Raw genomic sequence first — 27580 nt, 5'->3', positions numbered from 1 at the left:
TCCTGTCGCTCTGACTTTCTTGGAGTTACTAAAATGCCCAGGATTTCCTCTAGACACAGGACTTTTGCATATGCTCTCAATCTACCCAAAATGCCCTTCTCTCTGCAGTCCTCTTCACTCTTGCAGACTAGGTCAGATTCCCCTGTTAGAAGTATTTGTGACTTCACGTACCTTTCTTTCAGAGTTTTAGCACAGCTGAGGTCTTAGCACGTTGTTGGGTGAGTACATGATTAATGTCCCTCTTTCCCACTACATTTGAAATTCTTTGAAAAGATGGACTATACCTATTTTTGGCTCAGTTTTGTATCCCAGTGCATGGTACCTACAAGGTACTCAGTAAATGTTTATTAAATGAAGTGAAGTGAGAATTTAAATTTCGCTTGTGAATCCAGTTATTTTACTACTCCATTGACACAACTTTCTGTAACATTGTTATCCCCATTCTCTAAGCCCTCTAATACACAAAAAATCCAAATACATGTGAAAAAGCTTCTAAGTGTAAATAGTTGAAAACCGGACTTTGGTAGTTACATAATTACCTATCTAGCCAAATATTAATTTTTGTCTTTTACACAATAAAGAGGATATATTGACAGTTTTTGAAGGAGAGGGTACCTTTCTCACTCTGTGTGATTCTGGAAACCTTAAGTACATCTTAAGTATCAATATTTGCCTGATTCCAGGGAAGACTATACACAGAAATATCTGAAACATCCTCAAAGCCTTCTACATTTCAATAGAAGGAGCATAATGCTTTTACTACTCGACTTTGTTGTACAGAGTTTTCTCAGTAGAGTGAACACTAAATCAGTTATCCAGCAAGTTCATATTAAAGGAAAGATGTTCAAAGAATTATTCCACAAGACTTCTCATACCTGGATCTTCAAAGAATGAACTGCATGGTTTAGTGATACTAAACTATAAATAATTTTGAAGAGGAGAGAGAAGTTTGATGGCTTAATAAGAAAGGAGTCAGTTCACTCTGGACACTGCGGTTGCTAGATACAGAGCTACTGTTTATAAGGATAAGGCTTTTTCTCCTTTTGTATTTGATTTTGTGAATTTCTTAGAAATATCTGCTTTGACTTTCTTACTACTTTCCTGAGGATACCCATAAACCAAAACAGAGGTAATGTTTGAATGCAGCTGCATAGAAAAAAGCACACATGATCAACGTCGTCACCTCCTCCCTCTCCCTTGTGAGCCACATCCAATCAAGAAGCAGCTGCTGTCAGTTCTGCCACTGGTGCCTCTTGACTCTTAACTACTTCTCCATCCTGGGGGTGTCCATGTTCAACACCAATAACCTCCTAAGCATTCTCCCACTTTGGGGTTTGCTCCCCCCCACCCCTCAGTCCCTTCCTCTCACCGTTGACATTGTTCCTTCTGAAATACAACTCCGATAGCTCTATCATTTAAAACCTTTAAATGGCCCATAACAACAACAACAACAACAACAAACTAATATAAAAATTGTATTACATGGCAGCACTGTTCAAAGCACTTTACATATATTAAGTCACGACCGTGTCCTGGGACAGTAAATCTAGAAATTGTTACTCGTCATCACTTTCGTATATAATAAAGTTGATGTTGATTGAGTACCTGTTTGGACCAGCACATATTTTACAATATTAACTCATCTAATCCTAACAACACCTCATGAGTAACAACTTTTTTTTTAAATTGTGGAAACTGACTCACTAAATAAGGGTTAAGTAACTTGCTCAAGGTGACATGGCTAATAAGTGGAGAGACAGCATTCAAACCCAGGCAGACAAGCTGCAGAGTCCATGTTCCAAAGCCCTGATCAGACAGACCGCCTTTCCAAATAAGCTCCCTGATTTGAGCATCTCTCTCACAGTGCTCATCTGGCTTTTCTTTCCAACCACAGTTCTCATTGGCGTTGCATTCTCCTATCTTCTATTCTGTCACACTGAACCAAACAGGTGCTCTTGGAAATGAATCCTTCTCCTGGACCACCTTGATTCACTCAAGCTCTTCGTTGCCTCTATAAAACATTTGTCTGAGGTTATGACCTAGCATGTTCACAGCTGAAATGTTACACCCTAGTAATACTATGGATTCTTGTTCCTACCTGCTAAAATGCGCAGCCTAAAGAAATCAGTTGTTGTAGTGATTCCCAGACATATTTATGCTAGTTGTACCTACTATGGTACACATTTACTTGAATTATTATATGAATTGATGAAATATGAAAAAGAAAAAAAGTCAAATGTACAATGAGTTTTCTTTTTTAAATAGCTATCACGTGTGGTCAGACAACTGTGAACACCTGGGAAAATTTGTAAAAGCCTAGAAGGACTCTTTATTCAGATTTTATCACAAATATCATTTTTTAAGTTTTCATTCCAATGTAAAGAAGCTAAAACTGGGAATTCTAAACAGTGTTGTATGAATACAGTTTAGAAAAGGCTTATCAGAGCTTCAACTTCCGAGCTTCAACCCAAAGAGAAGGCCTTCTTATCTCAAGAGATTGAATTAATTGAGCATTATATGTTTCATAATACAATGATATAATTAAGAAATGAATGTGTGAGGGGTGCTTGGATGGCTCAGTTGGTTAAGTGTCTACCTCTTGATTTTGACTCAGGTTATGATCTCAGGGTCGTGCAATGGGGCCACGTGTGGGGCTCTGCACCGGGTGTGGAGCCTACTTAATATTCTCTCTCTCCTTGTCCCTCTGCCCATCCTGCACTTGCAGGGGATCTCTCTCTCTCTCTAAAAAAAAAAAAAAAAAAGAAAAATGAATGTATGATTTTTTTAGTATAATTCCATGCCTTGCCAACTTAAAAAAATATCAATCTGACAAATATCAATCTGGATTGTGTTGGATAAGAGGATTTCTAATGTCTTTGAAATACCGACATCCTAGCCAAACCACAGAACTCAGGGTTGTTCCAGTATTTACCTATGAGGCACTTTCTGATGTCTCATTTTCTGCCTTTGAACGTGCTTCTCTTTTGCCTGAAATGACTTTCCCTAACCTTTTTGCTAACTGATTCATCTGTTGGTTTTAGATATTACCTAGTCTGCGATATCTTTCCAGACATTTCAAGATGTATATTCCTCTAAATATCTATTAGGAAAAACTACCCAGACAAAATATATTATAATTAAAAATTTGGAGAAAATGAATGTATTCAGCCTTTTTTTTTACTTTTTTTTTCCCTTATGGGGAAGACATGACAGGACAGTTTTTAAAAATATAAAGAAAAGTAATAATTAAACTTTTCTAATCCTAGTATTCTATCCAAAACACATCTACAGGGCAATCACAGATGTGACCATGACTTAAAGATTAATAATATTATGGTGCTGAGGATAGAACCCATATGACAAAGGAATCATGCAAAATTTTGACTTGAGAATGATGAGCTCCAAAACATTTTTTTTAAGGTATTGTGGTCATTCTGATTATTTGTAAAAGGGAAAGCTGTTAGTAATAGTTGTGCAACTGCAAAGCAGGTTACAAAATATGATACATAACTATCGGTAAACAGCAAAGTAGGGTTTAGGTGGATGTAGTAGTTTCCACGGTAAACCTACTTCATCTAATCAAAGTGATATTTCGTAATCACGAAGAGGATATAATTATAAGCATTTATTATCTAAGTGGGATGATTTTTGATAAGGGTGAAACAGGATTGCTTTTATTAGAATGAGATAGAAATACAGTCAGAAGATATGAAGATTATGTTAATTATGTGGATCTGGTGCTTAAGAGAGAACATATGCTTCTCTTGGACTCACTTTCACTGGCGAATAGCCATTTAACCTATGATGTGCTAGAGCTGTGAAGCTGAAGTACTTAAATGTTGTGCTTCCCTGGCGATCTGTCTCTATAGCAAGCCCCCCAAACAAGGGGATGAACGCGATTAGGTCTCAATAAGAACCATCTCCCCAAAGTGAAGTGGCCACACATCATGTACACTGAAATATTGTGTCTATAATCAGTAGGAGCCTGGTATGTGCAGAAAGCAAGGACTCCACTATGGAGGAGATTAGTGGATTTGACTGTATCTGGAAGAATGGTTTTCATTGGCAGCTGAACATTCAACTGTGTCCATTTTGCGCTGGGCTGCTAGTCCTATGAAGATAATTATGTGTGACAAGGTCTTGTCACTTTTTATTAACACCCTTCAAGTGTCCCCCATTGCCTACAAAATAGAGTATGTACTTCTTAGATTGATAATTAAGTTTCTCTACAGTCAGTCTATCCCCATCTTACCATGTACATTTGCTAGCTTCCACTAAACTGCATTCCAGCTTAATCAAAGAATTCAGCGTTTTTCTAACATGAATCCTTGATACACTTTATCATCTACGTGCGTTTAGTCACATTTTATACCACTCATGCCCATATTCATATTTTTCTAATTTCCCAGATCAGGATCAACTCAGTCAGAATTAATCTTTTCCTTAAAGGAGGGTACAGTAGTCATTAGGTGCACAGGTTTTGTGTATCTGGGTTCAAATCCTTTACTATTTTCTTTATTCGACAAAGCCTACATTACTATCATTTACTATACTACCTGGTCCATAATAAGTACTCAGTAAATAGTACTTTATTTATTTATTTATTTATTTAAAGTTTTTATTTATTTGTTAGAGAGAGTGTGGGCGAGAGAGAGTGAGCAAGGGTACAAGCAGGGGGAGCTGCAGGCAGAGGGAGAAGCAGGCTCCCTGCTGAGCAAGGAGCCTGATGCGGGACTCGATCCCAGGGCACTGGGATCATGACCTAAGCTGAAGGCAGACGCTTAACCGACTGAGCCACCCAGGCGTCCCTAAATAGTACTTTATTATCATCATGATCATTATATCTCACATCCAGCATTTATCATGTTCTGCTTTGTGTTGTAATTTCTGTGTACATCATCTTTTCCTCTATATTATGTTTCTTGAGGTCAGAGGCTTTGCCATACTTAACTTTTTAATCTTCCTGAACACACTTTGATCAAATTAGTTTGCAAAGTCCATAAAATGAATCCATTCAGATGCGGATGCCAATTATCTAATTCTATACTTCATACATTTTGAGTTATTTTAAATTATAAATTAATTACATTTCTATAAACTATAAGCCATTAATTTTTTTTCAATGATTCCTTTTACTATCTGATATGTTACTGAGGCAGTTTCCTATCTAAAAATCTAAGGCAAAGTGATCTTCACTTATCAAGATGGCAACCGATAGCCTTCTTAATTACCTTATATTCAATACCTATACATGTTTGATTCAAATTCCCTAAAAAAATTAATTTGTAAATGAAGCTTCCATCAATGTGAGTAAAATGCCCATAAAGAAGACAATAATGAGAAGCTTTAAAATTTGGCATTAATCGTTTTGATTTTTAAAGATCAATTATCACAAACTAAGTCAATTACTGTTGAGAAACTCATCTCTCCAGGTCTCAAATTTCTTATCTGTAAAATGACTGTGTTGTCTGAAGGTATAAAATCATTTTCAGTTCAAGATACTATATGATGCTATTGTCAAAAATGAGGAAAAGAGTAACCTTATTTTTTTATAGTATTATAAAGAAGACTGCTACCAGTATTCACACTTATCCATTTAGTCAATATATACTTATTGAGCACCTATCGAGAATAGAGACAGAATACAGAAGACAGTGTTGAACAAGACATTTAAAGTCTCTGCCTTCTTAGAATTTACAGTCAAGCCCAGAAGATAGACAAAAGTCAAGTAAACCATGAGACAGATTATAAAGCCAGGGAACAGATAGTGCTATGAATAAAAGTACGCTAAGGGGTAGAGGGTGACGAGGAGCTATTTAGATACAAGATTTGAAGAGGAACACAGAATGCAAAGAACGTTTCGTGCAGAGGATAGCAAGTGTGGAAAAGGGCCAGAGTCAAGAGGTCTCATGGTGTGTTGACGGAACATTGAAGAAGCTAATGTGGATGAGGTAAAATGAGCAAGAGGAGTTGAGGCTGAAGGTGTAGTGAAGGAACAGATTCTGTAAAGCAGTGATTCCCAGAGAGGTCAGTTTTGTGCCCCCACACCCATCCTGGAGATATTTGGCAATGCTTGGTGACATTTTTGGTTGTCAAAACTGTGAAGGGGATGCTATTGCTATTGACATCTAGTGAACGGGAGCCAGGGTTGTTACCTAACATCCTAAATTACACAGGATAGCGCCTCTTGACTAAGAATTTTCTGGCTCAACCTATCTAGAGTGCCAAGACTGGGGATCTTGGATGTAAGGGCTTGTAGGTTCACAGTAAGCAATTTGGATTCTATTCTGTGTGATGGGAAGCCATTGGAAACTTTTCAACAGGGCAGGAGTATGATACGATTAGACTTGTGTGGCGAATGACTAAAAATAGTGGAAAATAGAGACCTAAAAACCAGTGAGAAAGTGACTGCAGGAGTCCAGGAAGGAGATTAGCTATGGGTTTTCTCTCTGGTTTCAAGTTTCACGTGGTGATTTATATTATTTAAAAATTTACGTTAAGAAGACAGCAGTTTGTCTACATAGCAGAATATCTAGAAGATGTGACTATGGAGGACTGACTTCTCAATTTATATGACACAGCAATATGAGCAATCACATCTTTTCAAGATTCATGTTATCCACATGAATCTGATTTCTTACAAGCGAGACATTCACCATTACAAACTCAGTGGATATAGAAGTCTATTTTATGCTGTTTAGTATTATTCTGGGTTATGTTAGAAGTTTAATAAGTTCTCATTAAAAGTGACTTCCTGTTCTTCCTATCTGAATAAAACAGTCCCTGAATTTTGTCTTCCATAATGGGAAAGTCAGGCTTACGCTCAAGAGCACATTTCTTGGAAGCTGAGAGGATTGCTCTCTACTTACTTGAGGCTTAGGTCATTGATAGCAAATATTCAAGGATAAGTATGAAACAAAGTATCCCAGGAAGCTTTAGATAATCTTTATGTTTACAACAAAACAACTTGACATGCAGGCATTCTGATCTATAATTTCATTCATGCTCTGTAGTCCGGAGTCTTCACTGGTCAGGACTGTGCCACCATGTCATAGTCCTATGTAGGGGGAAAGAAAAACATCTTTTCTGACTTTCAAGCAATTCACTTACATGTTTACATGGTATTCTGGTATTCTAGACATTATAATATGGCTTTATAATGCAGATTCATGTAGGCTGAAACAAGTAGGGCTTGAATTAACAAGATCTCCTATTTGATACTTCCTAAAACCTATATTATTCATGTTTATATTTTATGAAGAGTAATCTGTAGCTGTCAAATGTGTAATCTAGTATGGTGACTTTTGAAGTCATTATATTTTCTCTCTATAATACTATTTGTTTGAATAAAACTGTTAAATAAAGATATATTAAGGAATATTCAGTTGGAAGAAATGATTGATGATTAAATGAATCCCTGCTGACATTAATTAGGTAGCTCTACTATTTTACAATATTGGTCATGTAAAAAGAAGGGTCTCAATTCAAATTTAACCAAATTCCAATTGCTTCTCGTGATGTAGTCGTATTTAGAAATGTTATTGGTGTGTAATTAAAACTTAAAAAATGGTGATTTAAAAATTAATTACTAGTAATCAATTACTAGTGATTTAAAAATTAATTACTAGTAATTAATCCAAAGGCTCATTAATTTTGTTTGTAGGAAGTAAATAAAATAGCATACATTCCTTTTAATGTTAAAAGGAACATTCAGGTTGCAAGACTGAGATCAGAGTGAACAGATGGAAAATTGTTCATATTTCCTCCAATGTCTAAGGACCTTACATTAAAAAGCACTGAAATATGCTTTTCCCCCTGTATAAATAGCATGTGGGAAAAACCTACTAAAGTAAATGATGAATGATACAGATACCCAGGAAATTATTTTGAGAGAGGACTTTGTAAACAAGTGCAACAATACCATTTATAATAAATATTGATTTTTTTGAAAAAATAAAATTATGCATTACAAGCCCATTATTTTATTTAAATTGGTTTGCTAGGAAGCTTTCCATGAAATAATGATGTCAGTCACTATTGCTACTCCTGATAAGATCCAGTTTAACAGTAGGTAAACTGATTATGGTGTTTAAACTTCGGCATTTCATGGTTTTATCATTTTAGCAAAAACTAATTTGAAATATATGCAAGTTAGGTATATTCTTATCTTTGCTATGTGGAATTATCTTTTCTATATTCAAATAGCTTATATAATGTTTATAATTATGCTGTAACTCAATAATACATTTATCTACTTAAAAATTTTGACTTAATATGATCTAAGATAAGAATACTGGATGTATTATAATAGCATTTGGAATAGAAGAATAAGAAGAAATTAAGGAGAATAAGAGAAAAAATAATAATATCTTTAGAATGAAATAATTTAAATATGTTTAACTTTCCATCCTACTGTAATGACTGGAAGTCTTCATTATTAAGTGGCTTATAAAATATTCCCCTTAATTTATGATGCTGTATTTCCGGGAAATAATGCACTAAGGAAACGGAAATATTTTTTTCTGTAAGAGAATGGGGTTTGAATTACATACTACCTTCTTTACCTGTTAGCTTTTATTTATCCCTTCTTCATATCTTGATTCAGATATTCATAATGCCTTTCCTGGCTATTTCAGACTAAAATAATACCATCCTTTGAACTCCTATGTGGTTAGAAACATTTGACATTTGCTCATTTATTTATTCCTCCTTGCATAAATTATTTTCTTGCAGATGCTTCCAACTTGTTAAATTTCATCTATGGTAGTTTAGATTGTCATATGTATTTCACAGACTTTAGTTGCTTATGTTTGAATCATGGTAGAAGTTATAATTTTGGTAGTAGGGACAAGATCTTATTCTTTCTGTGCCCTCATGCACACCCGTTATAGTGTTTCAAGTAGTAGTCATTCAATAAATGTTTGTTTCTTTTCTTTTTTTTAAGATTTTATTTATTTATTTGAGAAAGAGAGAGAGAGAGAACACAAGAGGGGGGAGCAGGAGAGGGAGAAGTAGACTCCCCGCCGAGCAGGGAGCCCGATGTAGACTCGATCCCGGGACTCCAGGATCATGACCTGAGCCGAAGGCAGTCGCCGAACCAACTGAGCCACCCAGGCGCCCAAATGTTTGTTTCTAACAAGAAAGAAAAAGCAGAGTCCACATTCTCACAGAGTTGATAAGGTTATCCTCATAAACTAATCCTAACTCAAGGGTAACATAGCATAAACTGCCACCTCATTGCTGGATTGATTAGCATAGCCTAAGTATGTATTATATATGTGGCCTGACCTAGCATGGATGGAATCTAATGTCTGATAAATGTTGATATATTTCTCAAGTTTTCACTAACAACTACAGTGATTTTTATGGACAGGCATAGGTATTTTTAAGATGTGTGTTTAACAGGAGAAAACATTCTATTAAGGAAATCCTATAATCCAAATTCAGAAAAAAAAAAGGACATCAGGAATATTCACTAAAAAAATTCTTAGCTGTACTAAGAGCATTCATATTAAACTTATAAAATTAATTCTGCAACTTTATTGTGAAGATGTATAAACCTTACTTCTTGTTTAAATGAACTAAATAGATTTGCTCTAATCACCTAGCAACAATCTGCAGTCTATTTAGAGAATGACATTTCATTTTTTTCCCACTGAAAAGATGTTAAGACCTATTCTTTGGAATCTCAAATAGTTATGATCTGTGATGCAATGGAAAGGAAATTATAGAATCTGGTTTATATAGTCTTTGCCCTGCCACTAACTAACTAGGCGACTTCACCTAAATGCTTTTTGCCTCTACTTTATGTATACCAAGAGGAGTTTTATTAGATCATTGCTGGTGTCTTTCCAGCTGTGATCTTAAGAAATGTCCTCATTTACAGGTAGCTCTCGGTGATTCAACTTCTGAGAAATATTACCACCTAATTTGCTTAAATTCACCCTCTATTAATTACATACATTTATTATTTTTAATTACATGCCATTTCTAAGTCAATGCAAGCTCCAAGGAAAAGAGTATTGAGTCTCCATACCTTAGCATTTTTATACTAAGCAAATATAACAATTGGTAGCATTTAAAGTTAGAAGAGAGAATGGGTATATTGAACAGTAGAAAAGTTTACCATATTGTTATAGCAGAGATCTTTGGACGTTTTAGAATATTGACCCTGACCATGGATTTTAATAAGCAAAATTTAACTTTATTCATTAGTTTTAAGCTCACTTTCCTGCTTAAAATACTTCTATAGGATAAAATAAGCATCAGTGGTTTCATGATCAGATCCCATAAACACTTTAATCTTGTCTCAGAGACCTGATCTCATTTTGTCTGGGTGCTAATGAAGCTATTATTTTCCTGATTTATCATTTTATTATGATTATCAAATTCTCTGTAGCCTTTTGTTTTATGTGTCTCTCTTATGAGCAGCATGTAGCTATAATTTTTACACAGTTGGACAATAATTTTTTTCAATTAGCTATATTAGTTCATCTACTTTTATTATGATTAGTGATATATTTAAATACCATCTTATTTTGTGCTTTCTATTGATCCTGCCTTTTCTACTTGCTTTTTAATTTTCTGCATTCTTTTGCATTAACTGAGATTTTTAAAGAAGATTTATTTATTTTAGAGAGAGAGAGAATACACAAGTCAGGGGGAGAAGCAGAGGGAGAGAATCTTCAAGCAGACTCCCCACTGAGTGTGGAACCCGGCATGGGGCTTGATCTCATGACACATGAGAGCACAACCTGAGCTGAACCCACGAGTCTGAAGCCTAACTTATTAAGCCATCCAGGCACCCCTGCATTAACTGAGATTTTTAAATTCTATTTTCGGTCTACTGGGTTGGGGAGTTACAGACTACATTTCCACTATGATTCCTAAAATTATTTAAATGCATACCAAACAAAGTCCAAAGATAATAAATATCTCTACTCTTCACTAGAAAAATTCAAAAACCTTAGAAAAATTTATTTTCAATCACTTCCCCCCTTTTTTGCATGTTATTTGTATAAGTTGTCATGTGGTAGATAGAGTGAGAGAGTAGGTGTGGAGAGTGGGGGAAGAAGAGAGATAGGTTACTCTAGCTCTCTCTAGTCTCTTCTTATAAGGGTACTAATCCTCTCATGAGGGCCCTCCCCTTCTGCCCTCATCTAAACCTATCTCCCAAAGGCCCCATCTTCATGTGGCAGATAGGGCTTCAACATGAATTCTGAGGGGACATAACTCAGTCCATAGCACAAGGTAATTCAATTAAGAAAGAATAATCTTTTTAAAAAATGGGGTTAGAAAATTTGGATATCCATATGTAAAAAGAAAAGAAAGAAAGAAAGAAAAGAAGAACTAAACTTGAACTTTCTTTTGTACCATATTTTTTAAAAAGACCTAAAACTAGAAAGGTAGAGAGAAAAAAATAGAAAAAAAGCTTTGTGACTTTGGATTAGGCAAAGATTTCTTATGGCATAAAAAGCATATATTAGAAAAAAATTGCTAAGTAAACTTCATGAAAATTAAAAATGCTTGTTCTTTGAAGAAAACTGTTGGGAAAATGAAAAAAACATGCCACAGATTAGGAGAAAATATTTACAAAAACATACACCTGATAAGAGTTATATCCAGATTATATAAAGAAGTTATACAACTCAATAATAAAAAGCAAACCACTGAGTTTCATTTTTCAAAGCTTTAATAATTCACCAAAGAAGAAAGCAAATGACAAATGCATACTCAGAAATATTAGTCATTAGGGAAAAGACAGGTTAGCTTTCAGTTACCATATGACCCAACCATTTCACTTATAGATACTTGTCCACATAAATATATATACTGAAATATTCATAGCTGCTTTGTTGATGATAGACAAAAACTGGAAACAACCCAAGTGTCCACGAACTATTGCTTGACAAACCAACTGTATATCTATATATTAAGAAAAAAATGGTAGCAAATTTCTAATACATGCAACATCATGAACTGATCTCAAAAGCATTAGATTACTTTAAACAAGCCAGAAATAAAAGAATACATATTGAATGATATCATCTGTAGGAAAGTCTAGAAAGGCAAAACTGTAGTGATAGGAGCAGCTCAGCCCAGTTACCTGGAGCCAAGGATGTGAGTGAGGGCAGATGGGCCTGCTGAGGGGTGTGAGGAAACTTTGTTGGATAATACAAGTGTTTTATATCTCGATCTAGTGATTATGTGATTGTATAGATTGTTAAATCTCATTGAATTGTATACTTAAAATGACTGGGTTATATTTCATGTAAATTATACCCTAGTATAGAAACTCTACTGTTAGTTTAAAGATAACCTACCTTTTTTTTCCTCTGGCAGCGTCTCAAAAATTTGTGGAAGCAAGAGGGTCTTTAGGGTTCTACAAATTCATTACGTTGTATCAAGGTGTGATTTCTTCATACTTACCTTTCTTGTGGTTGGTTCACTTTGCAAACTCTGAATTCATGCTTTCAGCAATTCTGAAAAGTTCTCTACCACTATCTCTTCAAATATTGCCTTTCCTTGTTTTCTTTTATTCTTTTCCTTTGGGACTTGATTATACTTACGTTACATTTCCTAGTAATGCCCTCTATATCTGTTAACATCTTTATATTTTCTTTAATTTCTTTACCTCTCTGTTCTAAGTTCTAAATAACTTTTTCTTTAGATTTTAGGAATCTGCTTTTGTCCACCTATTTAATTATATACAGTTGATCCCTGAATAACATGGATTTGACCTGGGTGGGTCCACTTGTATGTGGATTTCTTTTGATAAACATAGTACACTACTATAAATTATTTCTTCTTCATTATGATTTTCGTAATAGCATTTCCTTTTCTCTAGCTTACTCTGTTGTAGGAATACAGTATGGAATATATATAACATAAAAATAGGTGTGAGTTGACTGCTTATGTTATCAGAAAGGTTTCTGGTCAATAGTAGCTATTAATAGTTAAGTTTTGGGGGAGTCAAAAATTTAATGAGGATTTTCTACTGCACTGGGGGCGTCAGCACCCAACCCCCACATTGTTCAAGGGTCCACTGCATTTTAAAATTCAGTAGTTCTATTTGATTCTTTTTCAAATGTCTGTCCTTTAAAAATAGGGTAGTGTTTTTTGCTCATTTATTTTAAAAGTTCCCTTTTTAATTCTTAAAAATATTTGAATATGTATAATTTATATTCTATGTCTGATAAATCTAGTATTTTAAGTCCCTGAGGATCTAATTCTGCTGTTTATTGTTTGCCTTGACTCATTAATACTGGCTGTTTCCTTGTAAATTGTGTTATTTTGGATTATGAGCTCTTACTGGCTGGGACTTACCTATAGAAAACCTGAAAACTCTGAAATGAATGATTTTTCTTGAAGAGATTCATATTTCCTTCTGCCAGATTCCTGGGGACAATTGAAGTTAACTCTTAATTTTCCTAGACTACACAAGCAGTGTGAGTTTGAACCCCAATCTCATCTGTGAGCAGGATGTGGATTCTCAAGGGAGAATTATTGTCTCTTCTAGATGCCAACCCTTGATAGAGAAGTGTCCTTCTTGTTTTCCTCTCCTGATGGCAGATTATTTTTTTTCTAGTCCAGTCTATCAGTGATGATGATGATGATGAAAGAGATCTAGTTCCAATTTCTGATCTTGCTGAGTCCTGAGCCCTTGACATCTAGTCCCTTCAGGATAATGAAAACCAGGGTTCTAGGATCCAGGGAGTAGTAAACATATTCAGGGAAGCCACTACTTTGGACAATCAATACAATTGTTTGGAAAAATAAAGAAATAAAAATACTTCAATAAATCATGAATTATTAATACTAATCACCCAAGTTAAGAATGTATATATATTTGTGTGTATATTTAGGAGATACTTTAAATATGAATTTGTTTCCTTCTTGTGGTATCAGGGCTTATATTGATAATTTTGTATTCAACTGATGACACTCAAAAGACTGAAATTTAAAAAAAAAATGTTCTTAAGGTCAAATCAAGTTGAAGACAATCATTCTTAATTCCATTTATAAGACCTAGTAACTTGTCTTGGTAAAGCTAGTACTAAAAATGCCTCTTTGTAGACAGGTAGTTAAAATACCATACAAAACTCATTTTTGACTGTCAAACCAAAATTATTTGCAAGCCATAGATACATACAACCTTGTATGCTGACACCTCACTTAACTGTTAAATCACCTGAAAGATTATCTTGTCTTTCTTTTATGTGAATTCAGAAGCACAAAGCTATTTAAAATTCCTTCTCCAGAGGAATTCTATTAGGAGTATTATATTTCTTTGGCAGTCCTAAAAGGAACCAGCTCGATATTTTAACATCATATTTTTTAAAGCTACTTTGGGTTATTTTTTAAAAAGTTAGATTGAAACCTGAGAAATATGCACTATGCAAATGGCATGAATTGTATCAGAGTTCTACAGCTCAAAGTGTTCTTTCACACCTGTCTGGTAGCAAGGTAAACCATTCCTATTAGCACTGTGACATTCAAAAATGCGAGTGATTAGTAAATGCAAGTGATTAATGCAACACAATCTATTTGTGTTTTCACCTACTACTCTCTGCATATTTAAATATGCACAAACAGATAGATTGTGTTTTCATATATAAGTTTTAGAGTATCCCAGAAGGGCATATGAATAAAAAGAAAAAAAAAGATTTATTGTAACATAAAAAATTGTCTATAGTCACAGTGCAACTATGGGGAAAAGAAATTATTGAAGCATAGCTCAGGTAATTTTAAGAGACTGATGCTAATAGATAGTGGAGGCTGAATACATTCTGAATTATGAAAAGAAAGAAAATAGTGGACAAAGGAAGACAATAGCAATAATAACTACCACTTATTTGGGTTCTTACCATTTATCAGAACTATACTGAATGCTTAAAAACAGTCTCAACTCTACGAGAATCCATTTATCAAGTGTTTAATACATACCACTTTATTCATGGAACAACTATTTGAGTTAGGTACCATTATTTGCTCTGTTCTCCAAATGAGAACACTGACAGAGTTGCATCAAATTTCCCAAGGTCACATGAACTTGAAAGTGTTCAGTCAGATAGAAAAGCCAAAATAGGCTGATTGCAGAGACTATGCTTTCTAGTAACCTCTCCAGTATATTCTCATTTAACTACTGATCTTCATCTCAACCCAGTTGGGATGTGTCTTATTCATCCTATTTTAAAGATAGGCAGATGGAGGTAGACACTAAGTAACTTGCACAAGATTCCTTATGAGTTCTAGTAGCAAGATTAGAACTGGTTTAGTCTGGTTCCAGACTCTGAACTTTCCACCCTATTATTTCTGCCTTTGTTACAGTATTTTTTATTCTTCAGTTATTCGGTCATTTGGTCATTTATTTAACAAATATTTGTTGAACACTTTGTATAATGCTTTCTTCTGGGCTCTGGGAATACAAAGAAAGTGAAAAAGAAAGTCAAAGTTCCAAAGTTTACATTCTAGTTGTGGGGGGAGATAGGCAATAAACAAAAAAACCATTAAGTGAATGTCAAGTGTTAGTAACTGCAATGAAGAAAAATAAGGTGATGTAAGAGGCTAGAAAATGATGAGAAGATAGGTGTATTCAAATTTTTTAGATAAGATGGTCAATGCAAGGAAATGTGCAACTGTCACTGGTAATTTTATGATACTGTCATTTTCTATCACAAGTATCTTGACTCCCTGGTTCATATGACATTGAAACTGAATCTGAGTTTTGTATCATTCTTCTGGTTTCCAGAAGAATATGCGTGACTTAACATCTACCATTTCATTGCAGAGATGATTTTATGCTGGTTTTATTTCGTAATTCTGCTTGAAGAGACAAAATGAATAATTGTTTTCTTTCTAACTATCAAAAATAATCAGCACAATAAGGTGAACCAATGTTTGGACTTAATAGGAAAGTGTGCCTTGCCAACAATTAAGGAAAATGGTCTTCTCCCGTCATTAACACTTGATGTGGGATATTAGTTCTTCCAGGCAATCTCATGATAAAAGCAGTAGTGATGTCAAGAACTAATCGACAGATTTTAATTGAGGAACACTTATATTACAGAGTATATGACAGTGAGATGTACAAAAAAAACTTGTTTTTGCTTTTCTTTAAAAAGCTGAAACTCTTCTTCCCAGTAGTAATTAAAAATAAACGGCAGTCATTAACTTACTGTGGGCTTCTAATGACCACAACATTGCTTCCTTGCATGAATGATTTACTGATCTCAAGCAAAGTAATTCAACACTGAAGTTATCTTGAAAATTAAAAACCATTCTAGATAATGAATAGTTTCAATTTCTATAGCACCAATTTATGTGTAGTCTTTTCTTTTTAATATATTCTTCTGCACACGTACAACCTGCTAACTAACAAAAATGGTCTGAAAGGGACTCTACACAAAAGAATAGCTCACAAAGCTCAGTTTCTGTGCTTAATTCTATAGACTTAGAGATGACGTTCACTCATTCATTCATTCAACCAACATTTATTGAGAAGCTTTTTTAGGCTAAGCATTTTCCCAAATGCTTTGGGAGTAAAACAAAACAAAACAAAACAAAACAAAACAAAAAACGGTCTCTGCCCTCAAAAGAATTTATTTTATAGAATTGAATAATATTTTATTCTAATCTTGTTCCTCTTATTTAATTGGTTGTATCATAATTTAATTAACCATTCCCATGTTGTAGGATATTTAGGAAATATATATATGATATAAAAAGGCTGCATTAAAAAAAAAAAGCCTGTGTTGAGGATGTGAGGGAGATCTGGCTGTGATATCTGTCACCCCATTGATCGCCAGGGTTGACTAAGCTGATCTGACTGGCTGGGGGGGCCCCTTCCTCCTTCACTGCTCCCTGTGCATCCCTCCTGACACGTGCTACTCGCTCTGTGAAAGAGGAGGCCCTTTCCCAATAGAGGAGGACTGTTCTTCTGTCAAGGGTATAGGAGTAGCTGCATTCCCCTGCTAAAACCTCCAAATGAGCTGCCCAAGTCCATTTGTAGAACGTAGGGTAGTCAAGCTTCCAAGACTCTAGACACATCCAAATAGGGCGCTGCATGTGGCAGTCTGCCTTGCTTTAAAAAAAATGTTTGTGTTGAATACTCCTGATAATAAATATTTATTCACATTTCTGATTATTTTTTTGGAATGGATTTCTACACAACAGTTTAATAACTAGGTCAAAGGCATGTACATTTTAGTCTCTTAACAAATTTGATGAAAATAAGTCCCAAATTGCAAAATAGGAGAAAAGCTTGTATCATTTTATATTGCCACCAACACTGTATGAGAGAGCCTTTTCTCATTCTGTTTCCTTGTCAACCTTAAGAATATCAATGTTCCTGGGGCACCTGGGTGGCTTGTCAGTTGAGTGTCTGACTTTTGATTTCGGCTCAGGTCATGGTCTCTGGGTCCTGGGATGGAGCCCTGCATTGGGCTCCACACTCAGTGGGGAGTCTGCTTGAGGATTCTCTCTCTCACTTTCGCTCTGCCCTCCTGCCTTCTCAAATAAATAAATAAATCTTTTAAAGAAAGGAATATAGAATGTTCCACTAAATGTGTATCATTGATCATTAATCTTTAATAGTCTTCCAAATTGTTACAAAGTTTCTCATTTTCAAGAATAATTTATGAAATAATATAATACTGATAAATTTTTCAGCTGATATTGATAGTTTAAATCTGACAAGGGATCATCCAGGGTTTTGTTGTTGTTGTTTCTCATATGTGCTGATTTTTAGAGTATTAAGAGGTTATGAATAATACTGTCTGTTGGTTTGAGAAGTTTGACTAAAAATATGAAGATTACAGTTGATCAAATTGAATATTGACATAATAGCAAATGTCAGAAAATAAATAGATCTGTATTTTGTTAGAGCTTATTTCATAAAAAATATACTTAGGATATTGAGAATTAAATATGGTAGTAAAACATTGTATTTAGTTCTACTGTGTTATATTTTAGCACAAAATTCTTACTTAAAGAAAAGTGAAAAAAAATACTGTGCATAGGTTTTACAAGGTCCTAACCCAATGTTACTTAAAAATGAAGTTACAGAGTAGCTTCATGGTTCGCCTGTAATTATCTGTTGCATCTTTATAACAGCATTTTTGCCCTTTGTTTCTTTGTATGCTCAACTACTTGATCTTTCTGTTCTTATCTCAGTGGTTGTGTATGCTCTTTATTTCTAGAACCATCGGCCACAAAAACCGGTATGTCAAAGTTCCCCGGGGTCACATCTGGGTTGAAGGTGATCATCATGGACACAGTTTTGACAGTAATTCTTTTGGGCCGGTAAGTCATCTTGTTGCATGCTAATAATTGGATACATGTAGGAACAAAATTATGTCAGGTGGGTTACTCAGGTAATCCAGCCAAGAATGATCGTGAATTGTAGAGTGAAGCAGTTTATATTTGAAAAGTTCCTTTTAAATATTATATAGATAATATAAGCTGTCAAGGTGTGTGTATGTGTGTGTCTTTCATAGAAAAGAACTTAGATCCTTTAATAAAGTACCAAAGATGTTTTCAGTGGGCTGACTAATCCCAGTAGGAAGGTTTAGTTATTTTCTCCACAGAAACACTTTGTGCCGTATGTTTTCAGTTAGTGTTTAATAGATATAATGTGTAAAAGACCTATAAGCATCAGTTTTCTAAATCGTTTGTCAAAAATGCAAGTATGATGGAAATCATTTAGTAAGTCACATTTATCCACATTTAATTTATAACAGAAATGTGAACATTCCTTATGCCTTGTTTATATTCTATGAAATATGTGATTAAACTGACATTTTGTAATTTTTTTCATTTTGAATGCATATGGAAATTCTCTATGAACTCTTGAAATAAATCATTATGTAAAGTGAAGAATATTTTAGTTAGTAGAAACTGAACCTGACTTCTAGTTACCTATGTCTGTTTAAAAACTTGTATCTTTAGCTCATTAGATTTTCCTATAGCTAGACCTATCTATATTTATTATGTATGTGTAAATTAATATTGAGCACATTCAGATATGTTTGCAAAAACAATTACCCGCATGCTTTTGTCTAAAACTAAATGTTGATGGTCTATAAAACAATTTCTATCACGTATTATGAGTGACCACTATTATTGTCCCTAGAGGATCAGCCACTTTGACTTACCTTTGGCTAAAAGTACAGTAAGAGAGATGGGGTTGGATGGGTGTTTATGGATAAGTGGAAGAAAACGTTATATGAGATTACTCCTACTTCTTTTTGGGGGGGAGGGTTTGCAGTGATGATAATAAAACCTTCTAAGGTCTTTTTTGCTTTTGAATAGTAATTATTACAAAAATGCAATTTAATCTTTTTAGGGTATATCAAAGATGGGATGAACAGATTGGAAATGTTATAGGTCATTTAGAGTGTGGTAGAAGTGACTTATGAAAAAATTTAGTAGCAACTTGAAAGTGAAAATAAATCATCTAAAAGCTGTTTTATTTCTCTCTCATCAATGAGATTTAATCTATTGAGTGTATCATGTTGTTGGCCAAATCCACATTAAAATTTTGGTTAACTTTAGTTTCGGTTTTAATTCGTTAGGGTAGTGACTCTGAAATCAAGTGTTAAAATTATTGTGTTTTGTTATCAGGTGTGGGGTATGTGGTGAATAATTAGGTATTCATAATAAAGTACTAGAGTTTGAGGTTGCTTTGCTTTTTCTTTATGAATAAATAAAGCCAATGCAATATTGCTTATATAATTACTATTATTGTCAATCTATCATATTCCATATGCTTTCTTATTTGGGAGAGAAGATGATAGAGTTGATAGAATACTGGGAATTGCCTGTAACCCTCAGTGTATCATATCTATTGTGCAGCTTTTCCTGGGCTCTGTTTTCTGTTGTGCACTTAATAACAGCATTTTGTACCATTGAACTGTGAATATACCCAGGAAGGTGTATCAGCTATGGAAATATCCTGTCATTTATATCTCTCAAAGAAGGAGAAAGTGGAGCACCTGGGTGGCTCAATTGGTTAAGTGTCAGACTCTTCATTTTCCTCAGGTCATGATCTCAGGGTCCTGAGATTGAGCCCCGTGGCAGGCTCCCAGCGTAGAGGCTGCTTAAGATTCTCCCTCTCCCCCTCTGTCTGCCCCTCCCCCTGCTTGAGTGCATGCTCTCTCTCTCTAAAAATAGATAAATAAATAAATAAATAAATAAATAATAAAATAAAGTAAGAACCATGTATGAAGGATCCCACTGTATTTTTTACAATAAGAATCTACAGTATGCAAAACATTGACAAATATATTGTGTGCAGCACTTTAATGACGTTTGGTTTAAATTGTGTTTTTAAATGAAGTCTACTTGTCTAATAAAACATGACCAGTAATAAGAGTCAGAGGCACAAAACCATTGTGAAATTTAGTGGTTGTTTTCTTCCCTTTTTAATTGTTATAAACAAACAAACAAGCATAAAGTCCCTTGGTTCATGGGGTGGGCTAAGCTATCAATATCCACTCACTTAACTAGTTTTATTTTTATTTTTCAAAATTAGGTGAAGAACCTTTCTAGGATGAAAGAAAATATTTGTCATGTCCTGTATAAAGCTATTTGTATTTGATGAGTTACAGGACATCTTTATTTTACTTTTACAACGAACTCTCCTGTTTTGTGTACCAATAGCATTTATGACTAGGAACAATTATTAATATTGATGCTCCCAAGCACATCTTAAAAGGACAAAAGGAGAAACAAGTGAAATAAAACTTGCAATCCTTACTTAAAGCTAAACTGTGATATTGGAGGTTAGAGTTTTCTTATTGCAGTTTTTAAAAGATTTTATTTATTTATTTGAGAAAGACAGTGAGAGCATGAGTGGGGAGAGGGGGAGAGAGAGAGAGACAATCTCAAGCAGCTTCCACACTGATCATCGAGCCCCATATAGGGCTGGATCCCAGGACCTGGAGCCCATGACCTGAGCTGAAATCAAGAGTCAGGCACTTAACCAACTGAGGCACCAGGTGCCCCTCTTCCTTTCTTCCATTTTTGATTAATGAATGGTTGTTGGAATATTTTGGTGATTATTTTAAAGTTTTTATAATTCTAAAAAATAAAAGGCAAGATTTTGCAATTCTAAAAAACTAAAAATTTTGAATTTTAAAATTCATATATACTTGGAAATTATTATATTTTTCCAATAATTCTAAGTTGCATTTTTTGACTTATCAATCAGTGTACTTGGAGGTTATATGTGGAAGGTGAGTAAGCTCTAGGCTTTCTGGATGGTTGATTCATTTCTCCCCTTGGAAGTAGGGAATGCTCATTTTCTTGATGTAAACAATCTATCCTAAGGCAGCCAGGATTGTCTCTGAGATGCTTATCTTGACATTTTGATTGAAGTCTTTATCCTTCATTTGCCTACCAAATAATTTCAGAAATGTATTCAAATAGTTTTACATGCTTTAACTTTTTGAATAGTAATTATACTCTATAATAGAATTTACCTAGTTTATTGTGGCCTACCAGCAGTCATAATGGAGGTAACTTTTTCCATATTCAGGTAGACTATTGCTTGAAATCTAAAGAAGAATAAGAAAGAATGTCTCATTCTGGTGTTTTTCTAGTTTGTTTTATTCTTTCTTATTTATTCTTTAACATTTCAGTTTGCTTTTCTGATTTGTTTTATTGCCACTCTGTGGAGACTTTCAGGAGGGAATGAAATAGTTATGAGTAAAAGATGAATAATGGATTATGAATTTAAAGACAGCAATATTGATATAGCAATAGAATACATACAGAAGAACAAGATCCAACAGCTGTACTTTTAAATTACAGAGAATGACATTTTAGGAAGAAACAGAAAATCAGATAATTTTGGTTATGGACATCATCAATCAATTAACTTGTATGGGTCTACATTTCCTCATGTATAAAAGGAAGAGTTTTTTCTTCTCTGAATCCACCTTAAATAAATAACAAAAAGTATATATTTTATCTCAATAGGTGATAAAATTTATTTAATTGTACTCCTATGATATATATAACCAAAAGATATATCATCACAATTTTAGTAATTGTGAACAATTTAGTAAACATCCTCAGCAACCTAAAATAAGAGCATAATTAAATAAAGTGTGGTTCATTCAGAGTTTGAAATATTATCAGTCATTAAAAATTATATTTGTGACATACATGACATAATGTTCATGATATTGTTTTAAGTAAAAGCATAAATACCAGAATAAACAGTATTATGTTAATTGTTTCCAGATGTTATGACTGTGGTTGATTCTTTTTTGTACCTTTGTACTTTTTTGTGTGTGTTTTAAAAGATTTGCAACAAGGGGCGCCTGGTGGCTCAGTTGGTTAAGTGACTGCCTTCGGCTCAGGTCATGATCCTGGAGTCCGGGGATCGAGTCCCACATCGGGCTCCCTGCTCAGCAGGGAGTCTGCTTCTCCCTCTGACCCTCCCCCTCATGTGCTCTCTCTCTCTCATTCTCTCTCTCTCTCTCTCAAATAAATAAGTAAAATCTTTATTAAAAAAAGACTTGCAACAAGTTTTATTATTTTTATAATTAGAAAAAAATCTGAGTTCTTTTAAAAAGTAGGATAAAGCTGTTTAAAGTAAATGGCTTCTAAGTTTCATTCTGACTCTTAAGTTTTATAAACATGTTTTATGGTCCTATGACCAGAGGGAAAAATATCACATATGTCATTGGGTAGGAAGTGTTTCAATTATGGAAAATATCCCTGTGGAATATCTTCATGGTAAACCTCTTGAATATATCATCATAACACAATACAGAAAATGTCCTATCTTATAATACGGATTCACCAATGTATGACTCTAGCTTAGATTTCTACTGTGAGAAATAGCTTCTGTAATCTTCCTTTAAAACTATGATAATTATCTAGAAGTGTTTTTCAGTTACTTTATTTTATTGGATTATATATTAAAGATATCTGATGATTCTGATATATTGGTTTATGATTGCTTAGAATATCGGATAAGCTCTTCTCTTACCAATTCTTTTGTTCTATGAAATTAGTGTCTTTCTCTTTACCGTCCCTACTTCCATGTAGATAACATTAAGACACTTTCTCCTGTAGCCATGTTGTTGTTCTTTGTAAGCACTCAGAAGTAACTGATTATAATCAATATTGATGAATTTTCTGCTTGCTTTACAATGGAAGTGCATTTGGCGCAGCCTGGCTGGCTCAGTCTGTTAAGCGTCTGCCTTCCGCTTGGGTCATGATCACAGTCCTGGGATCCCTGTGTTGGGCTCCGTGTTCATGGGAGAGTCTGCTTCTCTCTTTCCCTCTGCTCCTCCCCCTGCTCGTGCTCTCTCTCTCTCAAAATAAGTAAGTAAAATCTTTAAAAAAGATTAAATAAAAGCACATTAAAAGCAAGTACTTGTGTGTGTGCATGCGTGGTTGTGAATTTTCCAATAGTAATTTTTAACTATTTCAGATTCGCAGACTTTCCATCAGTTAAAAATGTATATAGCATTTCATTCTTCTATTTACTATATTCATTTCAGTACTTATATTTGAAATACCTCATAGATATTCATTCCTTGTGGTGAAAATACAAATGTGACTCTTTCCATGTCTTCCACTGGGTTCATACACTTTCTCTCTTTGAAGTTTTTCTTTCATTCCATTTAGCTCTAAGTCACGAGCCACTGAGATCCTCTCACTGTTTGCTGTATAGTGATTTGTTGTAAAGAATATGTGTTATAATTCTAGTTACTTAGTATCTAAATCAAGTAATTTATTTTTACTCCATTGACCAAAGAACATTAGAAAAAGAACTTTTGGCTTAAACGTTTCAAGGCAAAGATAACCTTTCCAAGAATGAATAAAAGTGTTTTGATTTTTGGGTTTGTGATCATAGTGTCACCTTATGAACAGTTTGTGTGCAGGCACCATGAAGCAGAACTGAACAATTTGGGTGTAGAGCTATGCATGATATACTGCCTTTATCTGAGAATGGAAACTGCAAGTTATACTAAGTATGAATTCTTTTTAGTTCCAAGTCATTTGGAAAATAGCTAATCTAATCAGTTATTTCATGGATACCTAATTAAATAAAATATGAGCCCCCTAGGATGTTTTCTTGAAGGAAATATACCTAACAGGAAATTATAGTTTTAGAATAAATGAATAGTAGAAATATTACTTATTAATTAAATGAAACGATTGTCTACAAGTGATGATATATAATCAATCATTGAAAGGAAGATTAAAATTCCATAGAATTCCTTTTGAGCCTAATGAAGTTCAAAGTCTTTTACTTTTTTAAAAAAACTAGTGAAAAGGTAAAGAGGAGGAGCAAAGTTTATGTTTTTATATCATACGAGCCTTTTGGTTACATCATCAAGGCACATTTTGAACATCTATTATTTGTCCACATTTGATTTTGGCCTGGATTCTGATGGGTAGAATGGGTCAGGAGAGATGAGAATTGTATTAACTAGAGACAGGTTGCTAGATTAGGTAATACATATGGGATATGAACATTTTAAGAGGTTTACTATCTAGTCATGCCTGTTTTGAACTTTTTCCCTACATAACACGTTTTTGGTAAAAGAGAAATACAGTATGTGATTAGGGCAGCAAAACAAGATTCTTGGAGATGCAAGAAGGCTGAAAGAAAGATAATAGGTAGGGAAGTTTTTATATTTTTGAGGCCACAGGACAAAGGGAGGATTCGGGACGGAATCTGGGGAGACATTTGAAACATTCAGAGGTTATAAGAACTGAGATTCAAGTCCTGCATAATAAGGAGCACATTGAACTTGTGGGTCTTGCCAAACCTTTGGTCTCTGTCATCAGGGATGCGCTGATGCCTCGAGGGAGCAGGGATGAGAGTAACTCGACTTCAAGGAAGGATAGCCTAGAGGGGAGGCAGAGAACCAGGCAGACACAACACTTTATAAGAGGTGCTCCACATGGAGACATGATGGGGCCTCTTAGAAGAGTAGACGTTTGTGTACTAAAAACCCATAAGAAAAAAACTGGAAAATTTCCTAGGAGGATTTGGTAGAACAGAGTGTTCTGAAATCTGTGAAATAATAACTGGTAAAATCTCATATTGCATAAAACACTTTAGATGCTGCATGTTTTGTGAATGAAGTGGTTTATGCCTGGAGTGGTTAATTGGTTTCAGCTGCATTGAAAACACTCTGCTTATACAATACGGAATAATCTTGTGGACGTATGAAAATGAATTGACATTTCATTTTATTTATTGTTGAAGTGTAGCACTTTCCTTGTATAAGTTCTCTTGAGCAGCTAGAGTAACTTTTCTTTAAAATCAGCCATTTTCAAATAAAGAAGAAAGTCATTAGACTGTGTTGACAGGATCCAAATAAAGTGTTCTAGTCACACTTTCTTTGAAACATGTTGCTTAGGCTTTAATTGGTGATGTTTTCTTGTTTTCTTATAGTACATGCTTTTGTTCATTTAAAATTTTTGTTAGGAACTGAAATAATCTATATTTTATAGAAAAATAATGATTCTTAAGGTCTGTAGCTTGGTGTTTTCCTTCAATTGTTTCTCACAGTTCCCCTTAAACAGTGGTGGAACTGAACAACTTCACATTTTATTTAGGTATAATTTTCATTTGATTGATGTCAACAAAGGCAGACATTTCATAAAAAGCCCAAAGCCAATTAAAAGAAATGCCAGTATAATAAAAATATCGGTATAACCAAAGATGGCTAAGAGTCAGTAAAGAGCCTGTTCTCTGGAGCAATAGTCAAAACAGAGAAAGGCCAGTACAACAAAAAGAAACAAAAGTCCCTTGGGATTATTACTGCTTTTAGTTGGATTTGTAACTGTACAGTTAGGACATCAAAAAAGTATGATTTAAAAAAGAGAGTATGGAAAGATGATGCCAACTAAAGATAGTGGTGAAGTAAATAATATCATCCCCCCATACACCCCACTGAGAACAGAAACAACCTGAGCTTCCATTTCTACCAAATCAAATTTTGCTTTCTGTCTTAATTATTCTGCTAGTGTAGAAATCATTTTCCACATGACTTCATTTTCAGATAAGAGAAATGTCAGCAGAATTGTCATTAGACTTCATTGCTATGGCAGATACTGTTCCTTTGGGCTGTTTAGTTACAGAATTAAGCATGTTCATTTTATTAGAAATGTATATTTACTGAGAGTGGGTCAGTAGCCAAGATTTGGTGAAATCCATGCAATGTTATTAATTTAGCAATTTTATAAGCCCTTAGAATTTTTTTAAAGTGGAATTGAAACCTTTATCTTATTATTTGTAAGACATAATTGGTGTCTGTCTACATGACTGGTGTTTTCACAGAAAAATAAAATGGGAAATAAGAGGGGTCCAGAAGAGAAGAAAAACCTGCTCTTGCCTAGTCTAGACAATAAAAGGAGAAAAAAACCTGATATTAAATATACTGTGATTCAAGGTTTGAGATTGAATGCCCTCATTTCAATGGATATCTATTTATAAAATATTTATCAGATAATTTTTCGCTCTCTACTAAATACGCAAACAACAAACTATGTAAATGACTTTGTCTTTTGACTGAGCTTCTGGGAGATAGCTTTCTTTGGAAGTTTTAAATTTTCCTCAAGCTTGTAAGATAATCTTAAACAATGACTCTGCTTTGTGTCAGCATCTTATTGGTTATATTTATTGAAATGACTTGAAAGAGAATTAAAAGATCAGTTTGATTGTCAGTGACTGGGGTGATTTTTTTTCTGTGTAATAGAACCATATATGGAGCCTATAATGAATCACAGTAACCACAGTTTTAGATATTATTGACAGGAAGACCCATGTGGGTTTGTGGTATATTCAAATTTGTCAAACTTGGTGGATCGAGTGAGTGAAAGTACAGTTCTTTGATCCAGCGGCCAGAATCGGAGCCAGGAGGGGAGTTCTATTGATGGGGCCTTGGAGACCCCGTGTCATTTGCACCCAGTAAGTGATTTCCGATCCAGCAACTCCCGGATAATTCTGCTCCAACCCATCCTGTCACTAAGAATTTTTCTAAGAACTCTGATCACATCGTGCCACTTCTTAAAGCAGTATCATCAGCCTACAGCACCTATCATAATTTATGAAGAAATGTTATAAATCTTCCCTTTTAAATCAGAAACAAGGCAAGAAGGCCCAGCCTCAACGCTTCTGTTGAATGTTGCGCTAAAGGTCATTGCCAGTGCAGGTTAGGGCAAGAGAGAGTAATAAAAGATGTAGAGCTTGGAAAGGGGGATTCCAAACTCTTAACTGTTTTCCCCCCTTAAGGATGTTATTATCTACTTAGAAAACCGAAGAAGAATCTGCAGAATTATTAAGACAGTGTTGCAAGTTTACTAGTGTAAGAGCTATCTATACAATCATCAACCATGTGTAGACATCATCAACAAATAAAAAACACACCCTTAAAGAATTTGCCACTTAAAATAGCAATAAAGAATTAAGGATAGTAGTTTCTTCTGGAAGAGGAGGGAATGAATATGATTGGGGAGGGGTGAACAGGGATTGCAAATTACTGGTACTGTCTTATATTTTACATAGGGGGTGGGTATATAGGTGTTCCTGATATGCTTTATG

At 34.5% G+C, this 27580-nt stretch overlaps 1 protein-coding gene across 1 annotated transcript in view; it reads left to right on the top strand.

The window, feature by feature from the left end:
- Positions 1-27580, top strand: part of IMMP2L (inner mitochondrial membrane peptidase subunit 2) — an 864991-nt gene that overhangs the window by 640876 nt on the left and 196535 nt on the right. Inside the window, exon 6 of the mRNA XM_028104812.2 lies at positions 18201-18303. Coding sequence (XP_027960613.2) covers positions 18201-18303 — 103 coding nt within the window. The remainder of the gene's footprint in view (positions 1-18200; positions 18304-27580) is intronic.

The sequence above is a fragment of the Eumetopias jubatus genome, unplaced genomic scaffold (genome assembly GCF_037043125.1).
Source record: "Eumetopias jubatus isolate StellerSeaLion01/CBP00866 unplaced genomic scaffold, mEumJub1_p1.0 scaffold_14, whole genome shotgun sequence".
NCBI lineage: Eukaryota > Metazoa > Chordata > Mammalia > Carnivora > Otariidae > Eumetopias > Eumetopias jubatus.
This window is presented reverse-complemented; position numbering and strand designations above follow the sequence as displayed.